The 19,656-nt window shown below is 36.3% G+C and overlaps 1 protein-coding gene across 1 annotated transcript in view; it reads left to right on the forward strand.

The window, feature by feature from the left end:
* Positions 1-19,656, forward strand: part of LOC124775662 (dynein axonemal heavy chain 8-like) — a 605,208-nt gene that overhangs the window by 553,399 nt on the left and 32,153 nt on the right. Inside the window, exons 40-43 of the mRNA XM_047250489.1 lie at positions 1,359-1,598; positions 1,760-1,927; positions 2,245-2,386; positions 15,406-15,595. Coding sequence (XP_047106445.1) covers positions 1,359-1,598; positions 1,760-1,927; positions 2,245-2,386; positions 15,406-15,595 — 740 coding nt within the window. The remainder of the gene's footprint in view (positions 1-1,358; positions 1,599-1,759; positions 1,928-2,244; positions 2,387-15,405; positions 15,596-19,656) is intronic.

Here is a 19,656-nt window from a genome sequence, read left to right on the forward strand (position 1 = left end):
AGGCTTCACATTTTGCTAATCACTTTCTGGTTGCCAATATTGTAGTTAAAGAGCCAGTGTTGAGAACGGCAAACAACAACATTAAATAAATAATAGGAACATTTTTATAAATTCAGTAATTCCACCCGCCACCCCACAAGGGTATCCGGGTATGTGCACTAGCTCTGAAGGGAGAAAAATATTTCTCCAAACTGTGACTAGGGAAGTCAAAAATCACAAGAAATAATTAAGAAATAACAATAGACTGACTGCAAAGATTAATATTAAGAGTTGACAGTGGTTGAAAGATCGAAGATAAGAGGCTAAATTTGAAGGAAGCAAATAAGAAATAAATAATAAATTATATGTGCAAATGAAAGAGAACTGATAAGAAAAACTATGTTGATGGAGGACAGAAGAGTGAAAGAAAAGAAAGTTCACTTTAATTTTAAATAATCTACTTATTATTTACTTACCCAGATAGCCTTGCATGTTGAAGCTCTGCTCCCAGGATGGAGAGGTTCACTATCCCTGGATTGAATCTGTCCAGTGGATTAACAACAAGGGTCAGTGTGCCAGCCAGCCTGGATGTTGTTTTCCTGCAGTTTCCCACAATCCCCTAGGTGAATGCCAGGCTGGTATCCATGCCCCAGCTCAGTTACACAATACACAAATATTCAGAAAACTTTTGCTCACTTTCACATGAATAACTGTATGCAGACAGTTGGGTAGACACCTACCACTGCAGAGGTAATGGGGTGGCAATGGGGAGGGCACCTGGTCAACACTTAAACTAACCATGCTGACCCCGCACTGATGCAGGAAAAAGGCACACAGGGTGACAAAGAATCTATTCATTGGTGTTCCCACTCTAGTTTGATTGATTTACTTTATGTGGAAATAGAGTATGAATTTCAGAAAGTTTCATCTTTTTTTCCTAATATTTACTGTTATTTTCTCATGCCATTTCTGCTCACCATCTTAATACATTTCCTCCATATAATGCAATATTTGTCAAATACTTTTTAACTTCCTCTAATAATCTGCTCATGAGTTCTTTATTTTTTCATATTTCAATGCCATAAGCTCATCTTGCACCACTGTTAAGTCAAACTCATCATAACTATTTTGATGCAAGTGATCTATTTAATTATCCTAGAAACACAGGTATGTTGAACAGAATTAACCTTTCACATTTGTTAGCTCTGCAATACTCCTTGCTGGTTCTAAACTAATAAAAAATAAATAAATGAAACTGAATATTTTTATACAGTTGTTTGCTACCACCTGCCAGAAACAGAAAACCGGCATTCAGTTTATAAGTATTTGTATACTAATTGCTGCAGGTATCAAAATAAAATTTTTCTTAAATGTTTCAGGTACATGATTGGTGAAGTCCAGTATGGTGGCCGAGTTACAGATGATTTTGACAAAAGATTACTGAACACATTTGCCAAAGTGTGGTTTTTGGAGGACATGTTTTCAGACTCATTTGAATTTTTCAAAGGCTATGGCATTATGAAGTTCAGAAACCTAGAAGAATACTTTCAGGCAATAGATGATATGCCTCTCATTGATCCCCCACAAGTATATGGCCTTCATGCAAATGCTGACATTACGTAAGTTTAAAGCAAAATATTTTTAACATCAGTTTCTGTGTTGATAATTTCCTTTACAGAAACTTCATATTATGACTGCTTTCAATTCAATATGGATGTCATTGTTTCTTTTGTGTTACCTTCTATAGATTTTATTTCTTTCACCATCTATTGTTTGACAGATATCAGAGCAATACAACTAAAATGATTCTGGACACAATTTTAAGTATACAGCCCAAGGAATCTGGTGGCTCAGGAGGCGAAACACGAGAAGCTGCTGTTGCTCGCCAGGCAATTGACATGTTACAAAAGTTACCTCCTGATTATGATCCTAATGATGTCAAAGAAAGGCAAGTGTTGCAGTTGCAGAATGCTACTGAAGTTGTATGTGTGATGTTCAGTAATTTATTTTCAACTTTTCCATTCCAGTTGTTATCTGCCATGGCAGCTAATTAGTTTTTTAGCATATCTCTAGAAAATTAAGCTAAAACAGCTCATAAAACCATATTATTAATTCTGATAATGCAAATATAGCTATGTACATCAACCACATTTAGGAAAATTTGTTTATTCAACACAGATAGTTGATAAAATTAATGCCAAGTTCAGAGCCTTTTATCTAGTGAAATCTTATGTTGCTTTCACTTGTAATGTATGCTTGTTACAGGTTGAGAATTATGGGGAGTCTGTCATCCATGAATATTTTTCTACGACAGGAGATAGATAGAATGCAGCGAGTTATCAAACTGGTGCGTGCTACACTCAAAGATCTCCTGTTGGCTATAGAAGGCACAATCATAATGAATGAGGTATGCTGCATATTCTGTACCTAAAAAAATGCACATAATAATTATAATTTTGCCTCCAGATTTTATTTTCTCTGTTAAGTACCCTTATTGGAAGTTTTGTGACCTTAAAATTACATTGATGTACATGCAAGCATGTATGCATGTTGGACTGTCTGCTTATTACTTCTCTGTAGCACCTGGGAATAACTGTTACCTATTTACAAAGCTGGATGGGACTATGAATTCTGTTAAGTCCATGTATTTAATATGTGCAGTTTCTCACAGAAAGTGATTAACAGTCTAGTCGCTCTGCAACTGTAGGTGGTATATATTACTATGATATCAGGTTAGAAAATATTTCAATCCTTTCTTCTCTAATTTTATGTTTTTACTGCCTTCACCTATTTATTGAAAATAATTTACCATTCAATAGAGAATTTAGACAGAATATAATTTCCTGCTTTTTCTTTAGAGTTCATGTGCTTTGAGGTACACTGAACTGCATTAAACTACCATCAAAGCTCTGACACTTAATTTTCACAAATAAATAAAAGACGTACATGATCATCAGAGTGCACTACAAATAATCTAATTCAGTGTAAAAAAAGGCATAAAAATTATTGCCACTACATTGCTGTATCCCTTTCGAGATCCATTACATTGATACATGACTGTAGGCAGGGATTTGGAACCCTTTATCTAGGTTTTCCAGTTTCTTCTGGCTCTATAAACTGCAGCACAGTCTAAAACAATTAATAGGAACAGAATGTGTGCATTTATAAAAGAGAAAGTTTTCTTGTTTAAAAGGAGAACATATTAGGTTCAAAAAGTTTTCTGAATGTATCCTATGCAAATTCAATTTATCGAGAGTAATGCACCATGCCCTCATGTTTGCTTAGGGTCCCAAGAGTGTTAGTTCTAAGCATTATTAGAGACTGTGGACAGTAATTAGCAACTAACTAGTGAATTAGCATTAAATTTGTATTTACTAGTTACCTGAAAACACTTTTTAATTATGACATCATGAGTGAACAGTAAAGAAGTGTAACATTTCCCAGTCTATCTCTCTTCAGTCCCTGAGAAAATAACTAATGCAGTGTAATCCTGATTATTCATATATAAATTATCCCAATTGCGGAATACCTGCACATCTAAAAAAATATACGTAAATAAAAATATAAAAAAATGGTTCAAATGGCTCTGAGCACTATGCGACTTAACTTCTAAGGTCATCAGTCGCCTAGAACTTAGAACTAATTAAACCTAACTAACCTAAGGACATCACACACATCCATGCCCGAGGCAGGATTCAAACCTGCGACCGTTGCGGTCGCTCGGCTCCAGACTGTAGCGCCCAGAACCGCACGGCCACTCCGGCCGGCTAAAAATAAAAGACGTGCAATATTTTTCTCTAGCAAACAGCAATAAACAACCCACCTTGTGATAATAAATCCCATTTCCATTGTTATCGGCCAGCATGTTCTACTTAAATTGGAAACAAACTCAGTTTTCTGATGTTAATTGGTGTGTAAGTGTCAGTGACGCAAGTTAAAAGAAATTTGCAAAAGAGATGACAGAGAAATAAAAGAAACATGTGTTGACATTAAAACAAAAATTAGAATTAATTGAATGATTTGAGAAGGGGAAACTGCTGCAAAACTAAGTGCTGACTGTTTGGGACATTAAAAATAATAAGCAGAAAATACAGAATTTTGTCAGGAAATGTGATTCTTGTTTTGGACAATCTGCATGAAAAAGCATGAAGAGATCTACATTTGATGAATTAGATGGTGCCCTTTTGCAATGGTTTAGCAAAATTGAGCAGAAGGTATCATTGCTTCAGTTGTGATGTGCACCAAAAAAGCTACTTTTTTCATGAACCACTAGGATTAGAGAGAATTTAATGCCTCATCTGCATCACTAACCAGATTCAAACAATGTCATGGGATTCGTGAACTTACTATGCAAGGAGAGCAGTGTAGTTCAAATGTTGTGGCAGCTGATTTGTCTCGGAAAGAGCTCCAGAAATTTGTGGAATAAGATAATTTTGCACCAGACCAAATTTATAATGCAGGCAAACATGGTCTGTATTGGAAATGTCTGTCAACCAGAACCATTTCTTTTAAGACAAAATTCATGCTCCTGGATATAAGTCATCTAAAGAATGCATTATAATTTTGTGCACTGGTAATGCTTCTAGGAACCACAAAGTGAAGCTTCAAGTGATTGAAAAATCAAAAACACCCCGAGCATTCAAGGATATCACATCTAGGGATCTCCCTGTGCATTATTAAAACCAAAAAGTTGCATGTATGGATAGTGAAATTTTAAAAAACTGGTTCAACACTCATTTTGTATGACAAGTTTGACAGTTTGTAGATTAGAAAGGATTGCCACAGAAGGGTGCTCTATTGGTTGATAAGGCCCCTTCATATCCCTGTACGAGGACTGTCACATCTGATGATGGTCTCGTCTTAACTAAGCTTTTACCTTCTTTACGTGACTGCCATTATACAGCCAATGGACCAAGGTGTAATTGCATTGGTAAAATGGCACTTCTGGGCTGGTCAACTGACCATACTAGTTGATGAGGTTGATTTGATGGCTTTCTCAAAGAAGTTTATAATTCTAGATGCTACGTGCATTGATCATTGGGGTTTTGAAGATGTCGATGATGAAGACTTAACTGACTTGCTAAAAATCAACTCATATGAACCTGGCTTCCAGTACATGAGTGTCGCTGAAATTGTGACTGCTACTGCACAAAAAAACAGAGAAGAGGACTGTGTATGTGAATGTGGGGATGAAGACAGTGACTTTGTAAGTCATTGTAACACACTTCTAGACTATATGGGCCAGAGGGGGTTTCAGTACAATGACATTATGGCTGCAAAAAAATTTGAAATTCTGTGTAAAAAAAATGTCAGCTCCTCTCAGAAACAAACTAACATCAAAGACATTTTAAGAAATAAACAGGTCTACAGTATCTATGCACAGAACTTGGATAAAATTTTGAACAAAGAATACATATTTGAAAATATCTCGTTTACCAGTATTTTTCAATTATTCATGCATCTTCTTCCCCACACTAGCCCAAATAATTAGGAGCATACTGTAGTTCCAAAAGTCTGTCTTTCAGCAGTATTAGAATTTTGCCTCCTGATGCTAAGTACTAGCCAATCATTCTGTCTCTTTGTTCTAACTACAGGACAATAGGACACCTAATTAGGGCACTCTCTGACAAGAGTATTGCCCATCAAGAGAAAGTACAAGAATAAAATGAAATTGCCAATGTTGAGAAGCTGTATAATCGTATTGCAGTTATTATAGGATAATTATATTAAACATATTTGAGTTGTCATTAGAGATATAGTGATTTAGGCTTCATAGATAAAGCAGAAGAAAAAAGTCATTATATTATCTCCTTTGGCAAATCATCCCAATGCTTTGTCAAGTGATCATCAGTTGTTGGTTATGGAGATAGTGTAGAAACCTGAGTTCTCCTTGCTCCCTGTCTCCCCTGTACAGGCCCCTAGACCTGTCACTGACATGCAACTCATGGTCAAGTTGGTGAGTAGTGATAGGTCCTGTACTTGCTGGAGAGGGGACAGTACGTGTGGGAGATGATAGTACTTCAGGTACCTTTGTTTTTTCTGTTACGTGTCTGATAGTAGCCTGCTTAACACTTTGCCATCCGTACGTCTCGTAGAAATTTATTTGCTTGGCACCGGCAGCACTACGTAGTTCGGATTACTTGGCTTGTCACCGGCCGCTTGTCACCTTTCCGATGGTGAAAAGCTTTAAACACAAGTATGGTGTCTGAGAACAAGCCTGTGTGCTTTAATTATCCTGAAATCCTCTATTTTGCTGCAACGTTCCACAAACTTGAATTTTCTTTTCAAGTAACTTCTCTGCTCCACTGTTATAATAATCATCCATGCAGAGGTGATGCCACTTTCCATCACAAGGTGACAATAGTTCCATCACTGTTTTTGCTAAAGGCTGTCCAGCACCGGAATATACCTTGAATGAGGAAATGTATCCCGTACTCAAATCACACAGTATCTGAATGAGTATGCTGTATTTCGTAATTTTCAACAGATTGTAAACTTAAATTTAATCGTCCAGGCAATGGTATCATTCCTTCATCAGTTGAGATGTTTTGACTTAGATTAAACGTTTCTTTAAAATAATAATCAATTACGAATTGCACTTTGACAAGCCAGTCAGCATTATCCGGTATATTGTTGCTGTCAGAAAAATGTAAAAATGATAATATTTGTCTGAATCGTTTGGGGGGGCATCATTTTGTGAAATTTCGGTGTGTCTATCAATGGATTCATTGACCAAAATCATCAATCTGTGCTTTATTATGGTATATTGATAATTTTTACTTATGGACCGTCTGACAGCAACTGAAACCAAAACATTGCATTAAAACAAGCGTTCAGTGCATAGTGCTGTGGAATGTGGAAAAAACAGCAAATTGGCGTTCATAGGAAGAAGAACACCACCAAAAATGCAACAGGAGCATAATATGTAAGAAACTGTCTACGCAACCTGCCACTGATGATGCCTTGCAGAAAATAAAGGCGAAACGCGTATGGCACTAAAATTGTGTTTTATCAGTTGCTGTCAGACGGTCCTTAAGTAAAAATTATCAATATACCGTAATATTACATGCAACTGAGGAATACAGGACTACAAAAGTTGAATCTGTGCTTTTTTTACAACTCCCATAAGGATAGCAAGCCAAAACCATTTCCCATAACATCGACAAATTTGGCATTTTTTTAATGCGGTTTCCTTCTATTGCAATTTTGACTGTAGCACTTATTGGTTTTGCTGCTTATATATTCAATCAGATCGTTCCCAATATATAACTCTATGATATCCTCGACACTCTGTGCATCTTCGGGAATGTTTGCACCCAGGGATCCTTCAAATTTATTATTGGTCCTCGGTAAATCAAAGTCTGACCACTGTGCACTGTCTTCTTCACCTGATTCAGCCAAATCAGTTGGCAACTGTAGCGTTCATCGAATTCTTCTTGGACATATTTCACTTTCTCCCTAAGATTCTTCTTCACTGTCATTTTTTTGATATCCATTGTCTTGTTCCCAATCGGCCAAGTCGTCCAGAACATCAGACAAGACGTCCATGCATTCATCATAAATAATCCTATTGTCTCTTTCATCCACCATGATGAAAGGGCACAAGTACTTATAAAAACAAAAAACTTGTGTATAACTTACTGTTACCTAAAAACACCACCAGAATGCAAAAGATACTAAAGTGCTGTTGCTGGCCACTGTGCGATACTATACTCACAACACCACTGTGGTGTCACCGTCCACTGAGTGATACTATGCAGATGACACCACTGTGGTGTCGCCGGTCATTGACCGCTATTTCATGCACAACACCACTGTGGTGTCGCCAGACGACATAGTGTTAACACATCCATTCACATCCATTGACCACATTCAAGGAGATTCCCAACTGCTTACTAACAGCAACTAACTTATCTTGTGTCACAAGAAGAGCACTCACACTGTGAGGCAGCATTTTGTGTGGTGCAATGTTTTTCAGAGCAGTAAGTGAATAATAAGCTTGCTCATTCTCTTTTAATTTCAAGATCTGTTTTGCTATAAGGATTATAAATTCCCTTTAAGAACTGAAGTAATTAACATGCAAGAAAGTGATTTTTGTTATAACAAGATAAAAATATGGGATAAAATTTTCTGATTTATTGGTGCTACTTGTAACTTTGAATATAACTTTTATTTTGATGAGGTTATGCTCACTAACAAATTTATGAAACAAAACTGAAATCAATTCAACATACACTTTCAAATACTTGCTTAGGACAAACTGATGAAGTAGAAAAAGGTGAAAATAATGCACTAATTATGTAAGCTGCTTCACTCCGGTTAAGGGAAATATGTTATGCATGACACTCATAAAATTCTTATAATTCTCAAAAATATGCCTTTATTCATGTGTACACTGAAGTTAGAAAAATGAGTAAGGATGCTGTTGTCAAAATTTGAACAAGGTCCATCTGAAATGTTCAGAGAATGGTCTCAGAAAATAAAGGATACAAGAGTTACAGACAATGTACCTTCACTGAACCTCAAAGTAATCACCAAGCTATTGGGAACTGTCAACAAACTCTTCTTGTAGAATCACTCAAGTCACTGTGGTCATGTGCAATGTCGGTTAAGCATAAGTCTTTCAGGGCTAATTTAAGATAGCAAAACAAAAAGAGGTCTGCAACACCAAACCTGAAGAATACGGAGAGTGTTGAAGAACAATCACCTTGCACTGAGGTATAAAGTTGAGCACACAGACATTGTGGGTACCAGTGCATGACCACACTGCTTCAAGCGATTCCACTAGAAGCATTTACTCACAGTTTCCAACAGCTTTACAACCAATGTCAGAAGTGTATTGTAGCTAATGGTAATTGCTTTGAAGGCCAGTAAAAGCATTTTGTTTGTAACTATTGTTTCATTTATTTTATGAGACGATCCACCAAATTTCTCAGATGCACTCTCTGTAACTATTGTTTCATTTATTTTCTGAGATGATCCACCAAATTTCTCAGATGCACCCTCTAGAAGTTTGCAGTTGATGACATACTACTAATGACATTTTTTGTAGCAATTAACATTTGAAAATACACAATATATCAAAACATACTTGACTTTTGATGCAGTTGATGAAAGATAATAGGCAAACAACATCAACAGCATGTTTAAATAGTAGCTACAAAATTAGGGTCTAATTTTAACAGCAAATTTATCTGACACATGTAATATTATTTGTAAACAATTAGAATAATGGACATAAGCTTATGTATGTAAAATAAATGTCCCAAATGCACTGATTTTGTAATTAGCCAATTTTATGTCATTTTTTACACTATAGTCTGTTCAAAATTACTTTAGGATTGACAGTTGCAATGGAAGTAATGGAGTGGGGCGGGAGGTGAGAGAAGCCCATGCAGGAGGCATGGACCACATTCTACCAATCCCAGGACACTCGTAGCTTCAGCAAGCACTAAAAATTGCCAAATCTTCACCCCACCACCACAGTACCTTCTGCTAGCATTGTGTTTCTAAGCAGCTTGTTGTCTTGCCACATCTTGTGATTTTTTTGTCATTTTCACACTTGCAGGAGCTATTGTTGCATTTATTGTAACTGTTATTTGTTGAACGTTAGAAGTGGAAAGGTTATATGTCATTCTCTTGGCCAGGGGATTGCCACACAAGATCAGTCAACATAAATGGTTTGTACATTACATACATGCCTGCTTTGAGACTGAAAAGCTTAATGGTGGACCGTTGCTCTCTGTTAAAGTGTACGGTAATCGCTAGAACTGCTGCAGCTCTGAACATAAACAAAAACACTACTCTGCAAATTGGCAAGGAAATATTCAAAAAATAAAAGGAAGCTGGAAAAACATTGAAGTTTGAAACTGTTGGGGGAAAATATATAGATAAGCAGATTACCAACATAGATTATTTACTGACAATGCAATTTATCATCATGGTTATGATTATTATTGCACAAAGGAAAATCTGAAAATCACAAACTTATTGGTCACATGTAAGAAATCATGTCATTTCCAAGGCAGTCGCACATTATTGTTCACAGTTTTGCATGACCTAGGATTTCATGTGAATATTTTTGTGACCATTAACTGTTGATGAACAGAGAGGATATAGGTGTGTGGTTGATGCCAGTTTTTAAGACAGCTTCATGGTATGAATATTGATGGAGTGGTGTGGCTTGATGAAATGTGGATGAATTCTGGCCACTTGGTCAAGCAGGGCTGGGCATTGCCAGTCTGCATTTTATGTCCTCTCTACTTTGATCATCATCAGTTATTTTGCTTTCCAATTAGCAAAACCTATTTACTACTTTAAGTGTCTCATTTCCTAATCTAATTCCCTCAGCCTCACCTGATTTAATATGGCTACTTTCTATTATTCTCACCTTACTTTTGTTGGTGTTCATCTTATATCCTCCTTTCAAGACACTGTCCATTCCATTCAACTGCTCTTCCAGGTTCTTTGCTGTCTCCGACAGAATAACAATGTCATTGGCAAACTCAAAGTTTTTATTCCTTCTGCATGGATTTTAATTCCTACTCCAAATTTTTCTTTTGTTTCCTTTACTGCTTGATCAGTATACAGATTGAATAACATCGGGAATACGCTACGAACCTGTCTCACCCCCTTCCCAACCACTGCTTCCCTTTAAAGCCCCTCAACTCTTATAATTGCCATCTGGTTTCTGTACAAATTGTAAATAGCCTTTCACTCCCTGTATTTTACCCCTGCCACCTTAAGAATTTGATAGAGAGTATTCCAGTCAACATTGTCAAAAGCTTTCTCTGAGTCTACAAATGCTAGAAATGTAGGTTTGCCTTTTATTAATCTGTCTTGTAAGATAATTCATAGGGTCATTATTGCCCCATGTATTCCAACATTTCTATGGAATCCAAACTGATCTTCCCCAAGGTTGACTTCTACCAGTTTTTCCATTCATCTGTAAAGAATTCATGTTCGTATTTTGCATCCATGACTTATTAAATTGATAGTTTGGTAATTTTCACACCTGTCAACACCTGCTTTCTTTGGAATTGGAGTTGTTATATTCTTCTTGAAGTCTGAGGGTATTTAACCTGTGTCATACATCTTGCTCACCAGATGGTAGAGTTTTGTCAGGGCTGGCTCTCCCAAGGCTATCAGTAGTTATAATGGAATGTTGTCTACTCCTGGGGCCTTGTTTTGACTTAGGTCTTTTAGTGCTCTATCAAATTCTTCATGCAGTATCATATCTTCGATTTCATCTTCATCTGCATCCTCTTCCATTTCCATAATATTGCTTTCAAGTACATCGCCCTTGTATAGACCCTCTATATACTCCTTCCACCTTTCTGCTTTCCCTTCTTTTCTTAGAACTAGTTTTCCATCCGAGTTCTTGATATTCATACAAGTGGTTCTCTTTTCTCCAAATGTCTCTTTAATTTTCCTGTAGGCAATATCTATCTTACCCCTCACAATATATGCTTCTACACCCTTACATTTGTCCTCTTGCTGTCCCTACTTAGCCATTTTGCATTTCCTGTCGATCTCATTTTTGAGACATTTGTATTCCTTTTTGCGTGCTTCATTTACTGCATTTTTATATTTTCTCCTTTCATCAATTAAATTCGATATCTCTTCTGTTACTAAAGGATTTCCACTAGCCCTTGTCTTTTTACATACTTGATCCTCTGCTGCCTTCAGTATTTCATCTCTCAAAGCTACCCATTCTCCTTCTACTGTATTTCTTTCTCCTGTTCTTGTCAGTCGTTCCCTAATTCTCTCTCTGAATCTCTCTACAGTCTTTGGTTCTTTCAGTTTATCCAGGTCCCATTCCCTAAATTCCCAACTTTTTGCAGTTTTTTCAGTTTCAATCTACAGTTCAGAACTGATATCCATCTAATTTAAATTTTAGAGATAAGAATATCTTGTTGTCCAGTGAGCTTATTCTAATAAGCATAGTATGCAACATTTTTCTTTTTTGAAGTCATTATGTTTTTTGTCATACTTTACTTAATTTTGTATTTTTTATTAAGTTTATCCTATGTTATCTTGCATCTTTATTGGTGTAATTTCTTAACTTATCTGCCATGCTCTCCTTTTTTTCTGATGCCCATATTATCGTGCCTTCCTCCCAAAATAACAACAATAAATCAAAGATAAAAACAGTAGTGTTTTGTTTTCTGTTGCATAGTCACACACTATGTCCCTTTTGGACTGTTCTCTGTGTCAATTTAGATGTTCAATGGAACACTTTGTCCAGGGCCTACTGTCTTGCTCAAATCATAACTGTCTTGATGTGGTGTCAGAAAATTGTCCAGGGACACTCCAGCATTCTTCTTCTCTTCTTCGGTTATCAACCCACAGGTTGGTTGGCAGCAGCACGCCATTCCGTTCTTTTGTCAACTTTCTTCTTCATATCTGCATAGGTCTGGCACCCGATGTCATTTATTACTTGTTGAATGTAGCTTAATCTAGGTCGTCCTCGGCGAGTTCTTCCTTCAATGATTCCTTCTAATATTCTCTTAATGAAATTGTTATGCCGTAAAATGTGACCTATGAAGGTTATTCTTCTTTTCTGTATATTTCGCCAAAGAGATCTGTTTTCTTTCACTCTTCTGAGGACATCTTCGTTTGTAGCCTTGTCTCGCCAGCTGATTTTTTCCATTCTCCGGTAGCACCACATTTCGAATGCCTCTAATCTTCTCTTTTCTTCTTTTCCACAAGTCCAAGTTTCACATCCGTAAAGGGCTGTACTCCACACATAGGTTTTCATGACTCTCTTTCTTACGTCTAAACTAACATTTCTACTCGTCAGTAAGTTTCTTTTTCCATTGAATGCTATTTTGGCAAGTTGTATTCTGTTTTTAATGTCACTTTTGCTCCTTCCATCTGCTGTTATTTTGCTACCTAAGTAGTTAAATTCTGTAACCTGCCCTAGTTTCTCTCCCTTTATTGTTATTCGTATGGGTTCATTGTAGTTCAGGGCGCCACTCACCATCACTTTAGTCTTTTTCTTATTTATTTTCATTCCATACTGTTCTTTTAAGGTGTTTTCCATTTCATTGAGTGCGGCTTCTAAATCTTCTTTCCTTTCTGTAATTATGGCGATATCATCTGCATATCGCAACATATCTATTTTCATTCCGTTAAGTTTTATTCCTACTTCAATATTCTCTCTTATTTTGTCTATTGCTTCTTGGATATATGCGTTGAAAATTACTGGAGATAGTGGGCATCCCTGTCTCACTCCTTTCCTTATTCTTGCTGTTTCTTCTTTGTTTTCCTTCTTAACTAAGGCTGTTTCATTTTGGTATATTTTAAAGATTATCCTTCTATCATTATATTTCAGACCAGCCTTCTTCAGAATTCTAAACATTTCTGGCCATACAACATTGTCAAATGCCTTTTCGAGGTCTACGAAGGCTATAAATACTTGTTTGTTTTTGGAAATTTGTTTCTCAATTATTAGTCTTAAAGATAAGATTGCTTCCCTCGTCCCTACACCGCTTCTAAAACCGAATTGGTCTTCACTTAGAGTGCTATTCAATTGGTTTTCAACTCTTTTCAAAATTATTCTTATTAGAATTTTTGATGCGTGTGAAAGAAGACTGAGTGTTCGATGGTTTTCACAGTCCATAGTAGATGCTTTCTTAGGTATGGGGAATATGATGCATTTCTGATAGTCTTCAGGAACTTCACCTGTTTTGTATATTTTCTGTATGAGTTGCAGTAATGTAGCTTTCATTTTGTCTCCTGATTTCTTAATTAGTTCAGAAGGTATATCATCAACACCTGCCGCTTTCTTATCTGGTAGTTCTTTTAGTGCTTTTTCAAATTCATCTTTCAGAATTGTGTCCCCTAGTTCTTCTTTCTCTACTTCTTCGCTTAATTCTATCATATTATCTGTTAGAGGGTCTCCTTGATATAGCTCTTCAATGTATTCTTGCCATCTCTTCAGCGTGTCATATCCAAATAGTACCTTGCCCTCTTTGTTCTTTATAGTTCCTGAAGATTTTACTTTCCGTTTAGCAAAGTTTTGTTTTATTGTTCTGTAGGCCAAGTCAGTTTTTCCTTTAACCATGTTTTCCTCCACCTCTTTACAAATGCTGTTGAGGTAATTTTCTTTTGCTTTCCTAGATTCTCTGTTTATTTGGTTTCTAAGCTTTCTATATTTGTTTTCGCTTTGCTCGTCAGTGGCATTTTTGTATAGTCTTCTTTCTTCCATTAGACAAATTATTTCAGGTGTTATCCACTCTTTCCTGTTTACAGGTTTGGCTTTCCCAATAAATTCTTCTGCTGCTTTATGTATGCCTTCTTTGATTTGTTTCCACTCCTCGTTAGTACTCCCGGGAATAATGTTTGATGCCATCTCATCAGTTTTCCGTGCATAAGGGATCACTAGTTCTTCAGACTTTAGGTTATCTCTGTTCCATACTTTGTTCGCTTTTCTCTCTAATCGCTTGAGTTTGAGTAAGCATTTCATCATTACAAGGTTGTGATCACTATTAATATCCGCAGACGGGTAGCTTCTGCAATCCTTGATTTGGTTTTTAAAACGCGATTTTACTAATATATAGTCGATTTGGTGTCTTCTAGTATCTCCTGGGGCTTTCCACGTGTACCTTCTTCTTTTATGGTGGTTGAAAAGGGAGTTCGCTATGACCAACTTGTTTTTGGCACAAAATTCAATTAGCCGGCTTCCTCTTTCGTTTCTATCTCCTAGACCATATTTCCCTACAATTCCGTCAACTTCCTCTTCTCCAGCATTAGTGAAGTCAAAGTATTAACTTTTCTCTTATGCTTAATAATAACATCATGATCTTCTCTATCAATATATTTCTCTAGAGAGATTGAACTAGAAGTGATGTCACATATCCCTACAATTGGTTTAAAAATGCTAATTACTTAGTATTATGTAAAAATCAGCTGTATAATAGATCTAACATTTCCTTGAAGTGACAAATGCATCATTACAGAAATGCTTGGTCCTCTTTAACTCTTAGATTTCTATATTAATTTGTACTTTTCCACTTGTATTTTTGAAGTGCAACAAATTTACTTGCATTCCTGATTGCTTTTACCTAGAATCAATCGAGTGCCAAAACTATCAAAGATTTAAAAACTTGCAGCTTCTCCACAATTGCTTGGATCAAGTGATGTGGCACTGTGGATAAAACACTGGGCATGCATTTGGAGCAATAGAGGTTCAAATCACCACCCATATATCCAGATTTGATTCGTCTGTGCTTCCTTAAATTGCTTAATGCAAATGCCACAGTGGTTCCTTCAAAAAAGATGTGGCTAACTTTTGTCCCCATCTTTCTACAGTCCATGCTTAATCTCTGTAATCAATGGGATGTTGAACTCTAACCTTCCTTTATTAAAAAAACTTAATAAATTTTGTCCTTGTTTACAAAACAGTTATTTTTAATTTTACAGGCACTTAGAGATGCATTAGATAATATTTATGATGCCCGTGTACCAACTACATGGAAAAGAGGTTCATGGGCTTCTTCAACTTTAGGCTTCTGGTTCACAGAGCTTCTAGAACGAAATGCTCAGTTTTCTGCCTGGATATGGGTGAAACGTCCTGTATCATTCTGGATGACAGGATTTTTTAATCCCCAAGGTATTTATGAATTGTTGGAGTAGCCTTTTACTGAAATATTATTCATTTTATCTGTTTAGTGTGATAACTGCTGAGCAATTTATAAACTTACAGTCCTTGCATCTGGGGCAAAATTGCTTTCACTCATCACATTAGATCAGTACACATATGATGAGCTTGATCAAAGCATTCAAGTGCATATCTGTGAGCCACAATCTTTTGTTTGTCTTTCTTTTATATATGAGTGTCTTTGCTTTGGTCATGTCCTGTCATGTTGTATGTGCCTTAGGTGTCATGTCTGTTCATTGTGTAGCTTGCAGTACTGAGTGCAGTAGAATGTGTGGGTTTATTTTAACATGAAGTGGTCTTATAAAGTGTCAAATGATATGTCTGCCAGTGTTCTCAATTCAAGTAATTGGCAAAAATGTTCATGTGACTGAATTCTCAACAGTTTATGAACCCAGGTATCCAAATAATTGTCACTGAAAACAGTTAAGAGATCAGGAATAATGTGTTACTATTTGAAGTCCAGGAAATACTATTGTTCAAAAGAAAAATTGTTTTACTTGACAATGATGGTGTCAAATTATTGGACTAATGTGCTGAAACTAAAAATATGTGTGACCTATGGAGATGTGTTTGCAGTTGAGGATGTGCTCATCGAATTATTGGCAAAATATGCTTAGAAGCAGTCCAAACAGAAATTACCGCTGTCAAGGGAAAATAATTCTTACTGTTGGTCCATATTTATATTTGCACATAAAAGAAACAGAAATGACAGGGGACATATGGCAGAAACTGAAGGTGTTGTCTGTGGCAAGAAAGAAGTTATTTGTTATAAGTGCAAAAAGCTGTGGCATTTTAAAAGTAAGAGCCCTGAGAATGAGAAGAATGATATCAGACAAAACAGAACCTCAAACATCTTCAGTACAGTTCTTTTGAGTGGGTCTTTCTATGTGTCTGCTAGTGTGCATCTCACAGCACATAAAAGTTGTAAGAAGAATATAGTGAACAATGTTAGCATACATAAAATGGTGACAACGCATCAGACTGAAATCCCTGTTTTATGCTTTGAGGAAGCTGATTTAACAGCAGTAGTTGGAAAGACTTTCTGTGATATCACAGTGAAAAATGTTGTTTTTTCTCCAGAAATAACAACACATTTAGTATCTGTAAGCAGATTGATTGAACAAGGAAACCCAGTTGAATTTAGTGGTGGTCAAGAATCAGTTGCAAGTGTATATCTTATAACTGGTGTTTATAAACTGAACATTGACAAGAGAAATAATCTTTTAGGAATGGTTACTGCATCTAGTTTGCATATAATATTAGGCCATTTAAATGCAAAGGACCTTATAAAAATGAAAAATCGTCTCTAGGAGGAGTATTGTGTAAGGATATTAACATAAATATTTGTAAACAAAACTGTGTGGTGCTACCCTACCACAATATTATTGCACCCGGCCTTCTGTGGCCATTACCAGAAATACACAATGATGTTACAGTAAACCAGTACAATGGTGATTTCAGAAAATGCATCACACTGTAAATGATTGCAAGACATTTTTGCATATACTATCAAGTAGTTCAGAGTATTCTTGTGAAATATCACAACAAAAACTCACTTATGTAAGCTGACCGAAGTGCCCTCACTCCCATGTGCAATAGCGTTCTGGTCAACTAATGTATAATGAAGGCAAGCAAATGAGATGGCCTTTTCTACATGAAGGCACTAGAGTTACTAAACTACTGGAAGCTATACAAGCATATCTTTGTGGATCAATGGAAGTTGTGTTGTTAGGTGATGTAAAGTATTTCCTTATTTTGAAAGATGATTAATAGCCAAGTAGAATTTATGTATTTCCTAAAGACAAAATAGTGGAAAACCAGCAAGAAAGGAAAATGAAAACAGTGAAAACAGATAATAGGAAAGAATTCTGTTGTGTGAGTTTTGACAGCATGCTGAAGAATCGTGGGGTTATACATCATTTGATTAACAGTTATGTATCAAAACAAAATGGTTTAGCGGGTAGGTTGAACTAAACTGTGACAGAAAAGGCAAGATGTTTACTATTTGATGGTAAATCTAACAAAAGCTTTTGGGCTGAAGTTGTCAATAATGCAATATATTTGCCCAGTTGGTGAAAGACAGTGGTGGCTGCTATGTAGATAAAAAATGGTTCATGATGCCACTCATCTAGAAGTTTGTGTTAGTGCCACCAGATGGTAGCACACTATGGCAGTTTTATCCCCATTCACATGGATAAATCCTGCTAGATGATAGCACACTCCTCAGACATGCAGATTCACTCACTATATACTGTACTAAAATTAGATCAGATCACAATAGATGTACTGACAGTAAACCTATTTTGTAGCTTTGTGAATGAGCTATAGTATATTAAGTTATGCATTTTATCATACACTAATCCACTTGAGGCCACATAAGGGCCTAAAGCACATCACCATAGATCGTGTGATTGTTGCATTTTATTCATGCTTCTGAAATCTGTCGATCTTATGGTGATTAGGGTTTATCTGTGCTGTAAGCCCACACTGTGTATATACAAAAATTCACAAAAAGCTGTATCACTGGATCTCTAATATTCACTTAAATGTGGGATCAATGGCAGTGTGCTTTAGGCAGTGGATCTCAGCGCCTCCTTTGTATTCTAGTAAAATAACCATCTTGGTAGACATTACTACTCGATTTTAATCGTTTCCACAAATGGCACTTTGTGTTTGAGGTTGGTTGTTTACTGTGTGGGAATGGGCTTCTGTGCACAGTGTAAACATGAACTATGTTGAATCTGTTTAAATGCTAACAGAAAAGCAAAGCTGTGAGGATGGGTCATGAGTTGTGCTTAGGTAGCTCAGTTGGTAGACCACTTGTCTGCAAAAGGCAAAGGTCCCAAGTTCTAGTCTCAGTCAGGTACACAGCTTTGATCTGTCAGGATGTTTCACATCAGTGCACACTCTGCTTAAAAGTGAAAATCTCATTGTGGGAACAGAAAAGTAAATTAACAGGAAAAGTTAGCCACAAAAGAACAAGGGCCTCTGAGAATAGATGCTTTGATTGAGAGAGTGACAAATAAGCGTGACTACAAATGAACATTTAACAATGAAGTGTACAGTTAGCACAAGCTGTTGTATGGGTGCAATGTAAGGATACCTGATTTTCAGCCCAGAAGTAAATTCGTACATTTGTCCGAAAAAATGGAAAAGCACAAAAATGCCCTCTTACTAAAAATGAGAAGTGGAGAATTGCAACAATTTACACATTATTTCATTATTGCCCTAAACTGTACTTCATTATGTACAAAATAACAAAATTCCACAAAAACAGTTCTTTCTTTTGTCAGATAAGTTATGCATATTATTACTATCATTATTATTATTACTATTATTATTACTGTTGTTATTAATATTATGGCATGTGTTATACTTGTAACACAGAAAACACCATTTACTTTCACTATGTAATATTTTTATTGGCACAAGATAAATCAAAACACAAAGAAATTGTTTTCAACAATCACGGTAACAGTCATGACAAATGTCCCACACCAACTAGTCAACAACCAAAGTAAGTAAAACGAAGTACAAAAAAGCAAAGATATTAATACTATTATTATTACTGTTGTTATTAATATTATGGCATGTGTTATACTTATAACACAGAAAACACCATTTACTTTCACTATGTAATATTTTTATTGGCACAAGATAAATCAAAACACAAAGAAATTGTTTTCAATAATCACGGTAACAGTCATGACAAATGTCCCACACCAACTAGTCAACAACCAAAGTAAGTAAAACGAAGTACAAAAAAGCAAAGATATTAATATTTTCTGGCAGTTCTGCCTCCCCCCCCCCCCACCCCCACCCCCCGAGGAGTGCGGAGCGCATAGGAGTAGTGATGAGGAGTAAGTGATAAAGGGAAGGTAAACATTTAAGGCAAGACGTAATCTTGAAGTCTGAGAGGTGGACGTACAGTGCGGCCAGCACACAGGTGATAGCAATAGGAGTAGGAAGATTCGGGGAAGACGAAGGAGAAGGGGGGGGGGTTACTCTTATAA

Source organism: Schistocerca piceifrons, chromosome 2 (assembly GCF_021461385.2).
Source record: "Schistocerca piceifrons isolate TAMUIC-IGC-003096 chromosome 2, iqSchPice1.1, whole genome shotgun sequence".
In the NCBI taxonomy this organism is placed as follows: Eukaryota; Metazoa; Arthropoda; class Insecta; order Orthoptera; family Acrididae; genus Schistocerca; species Schistocerca piceifrons.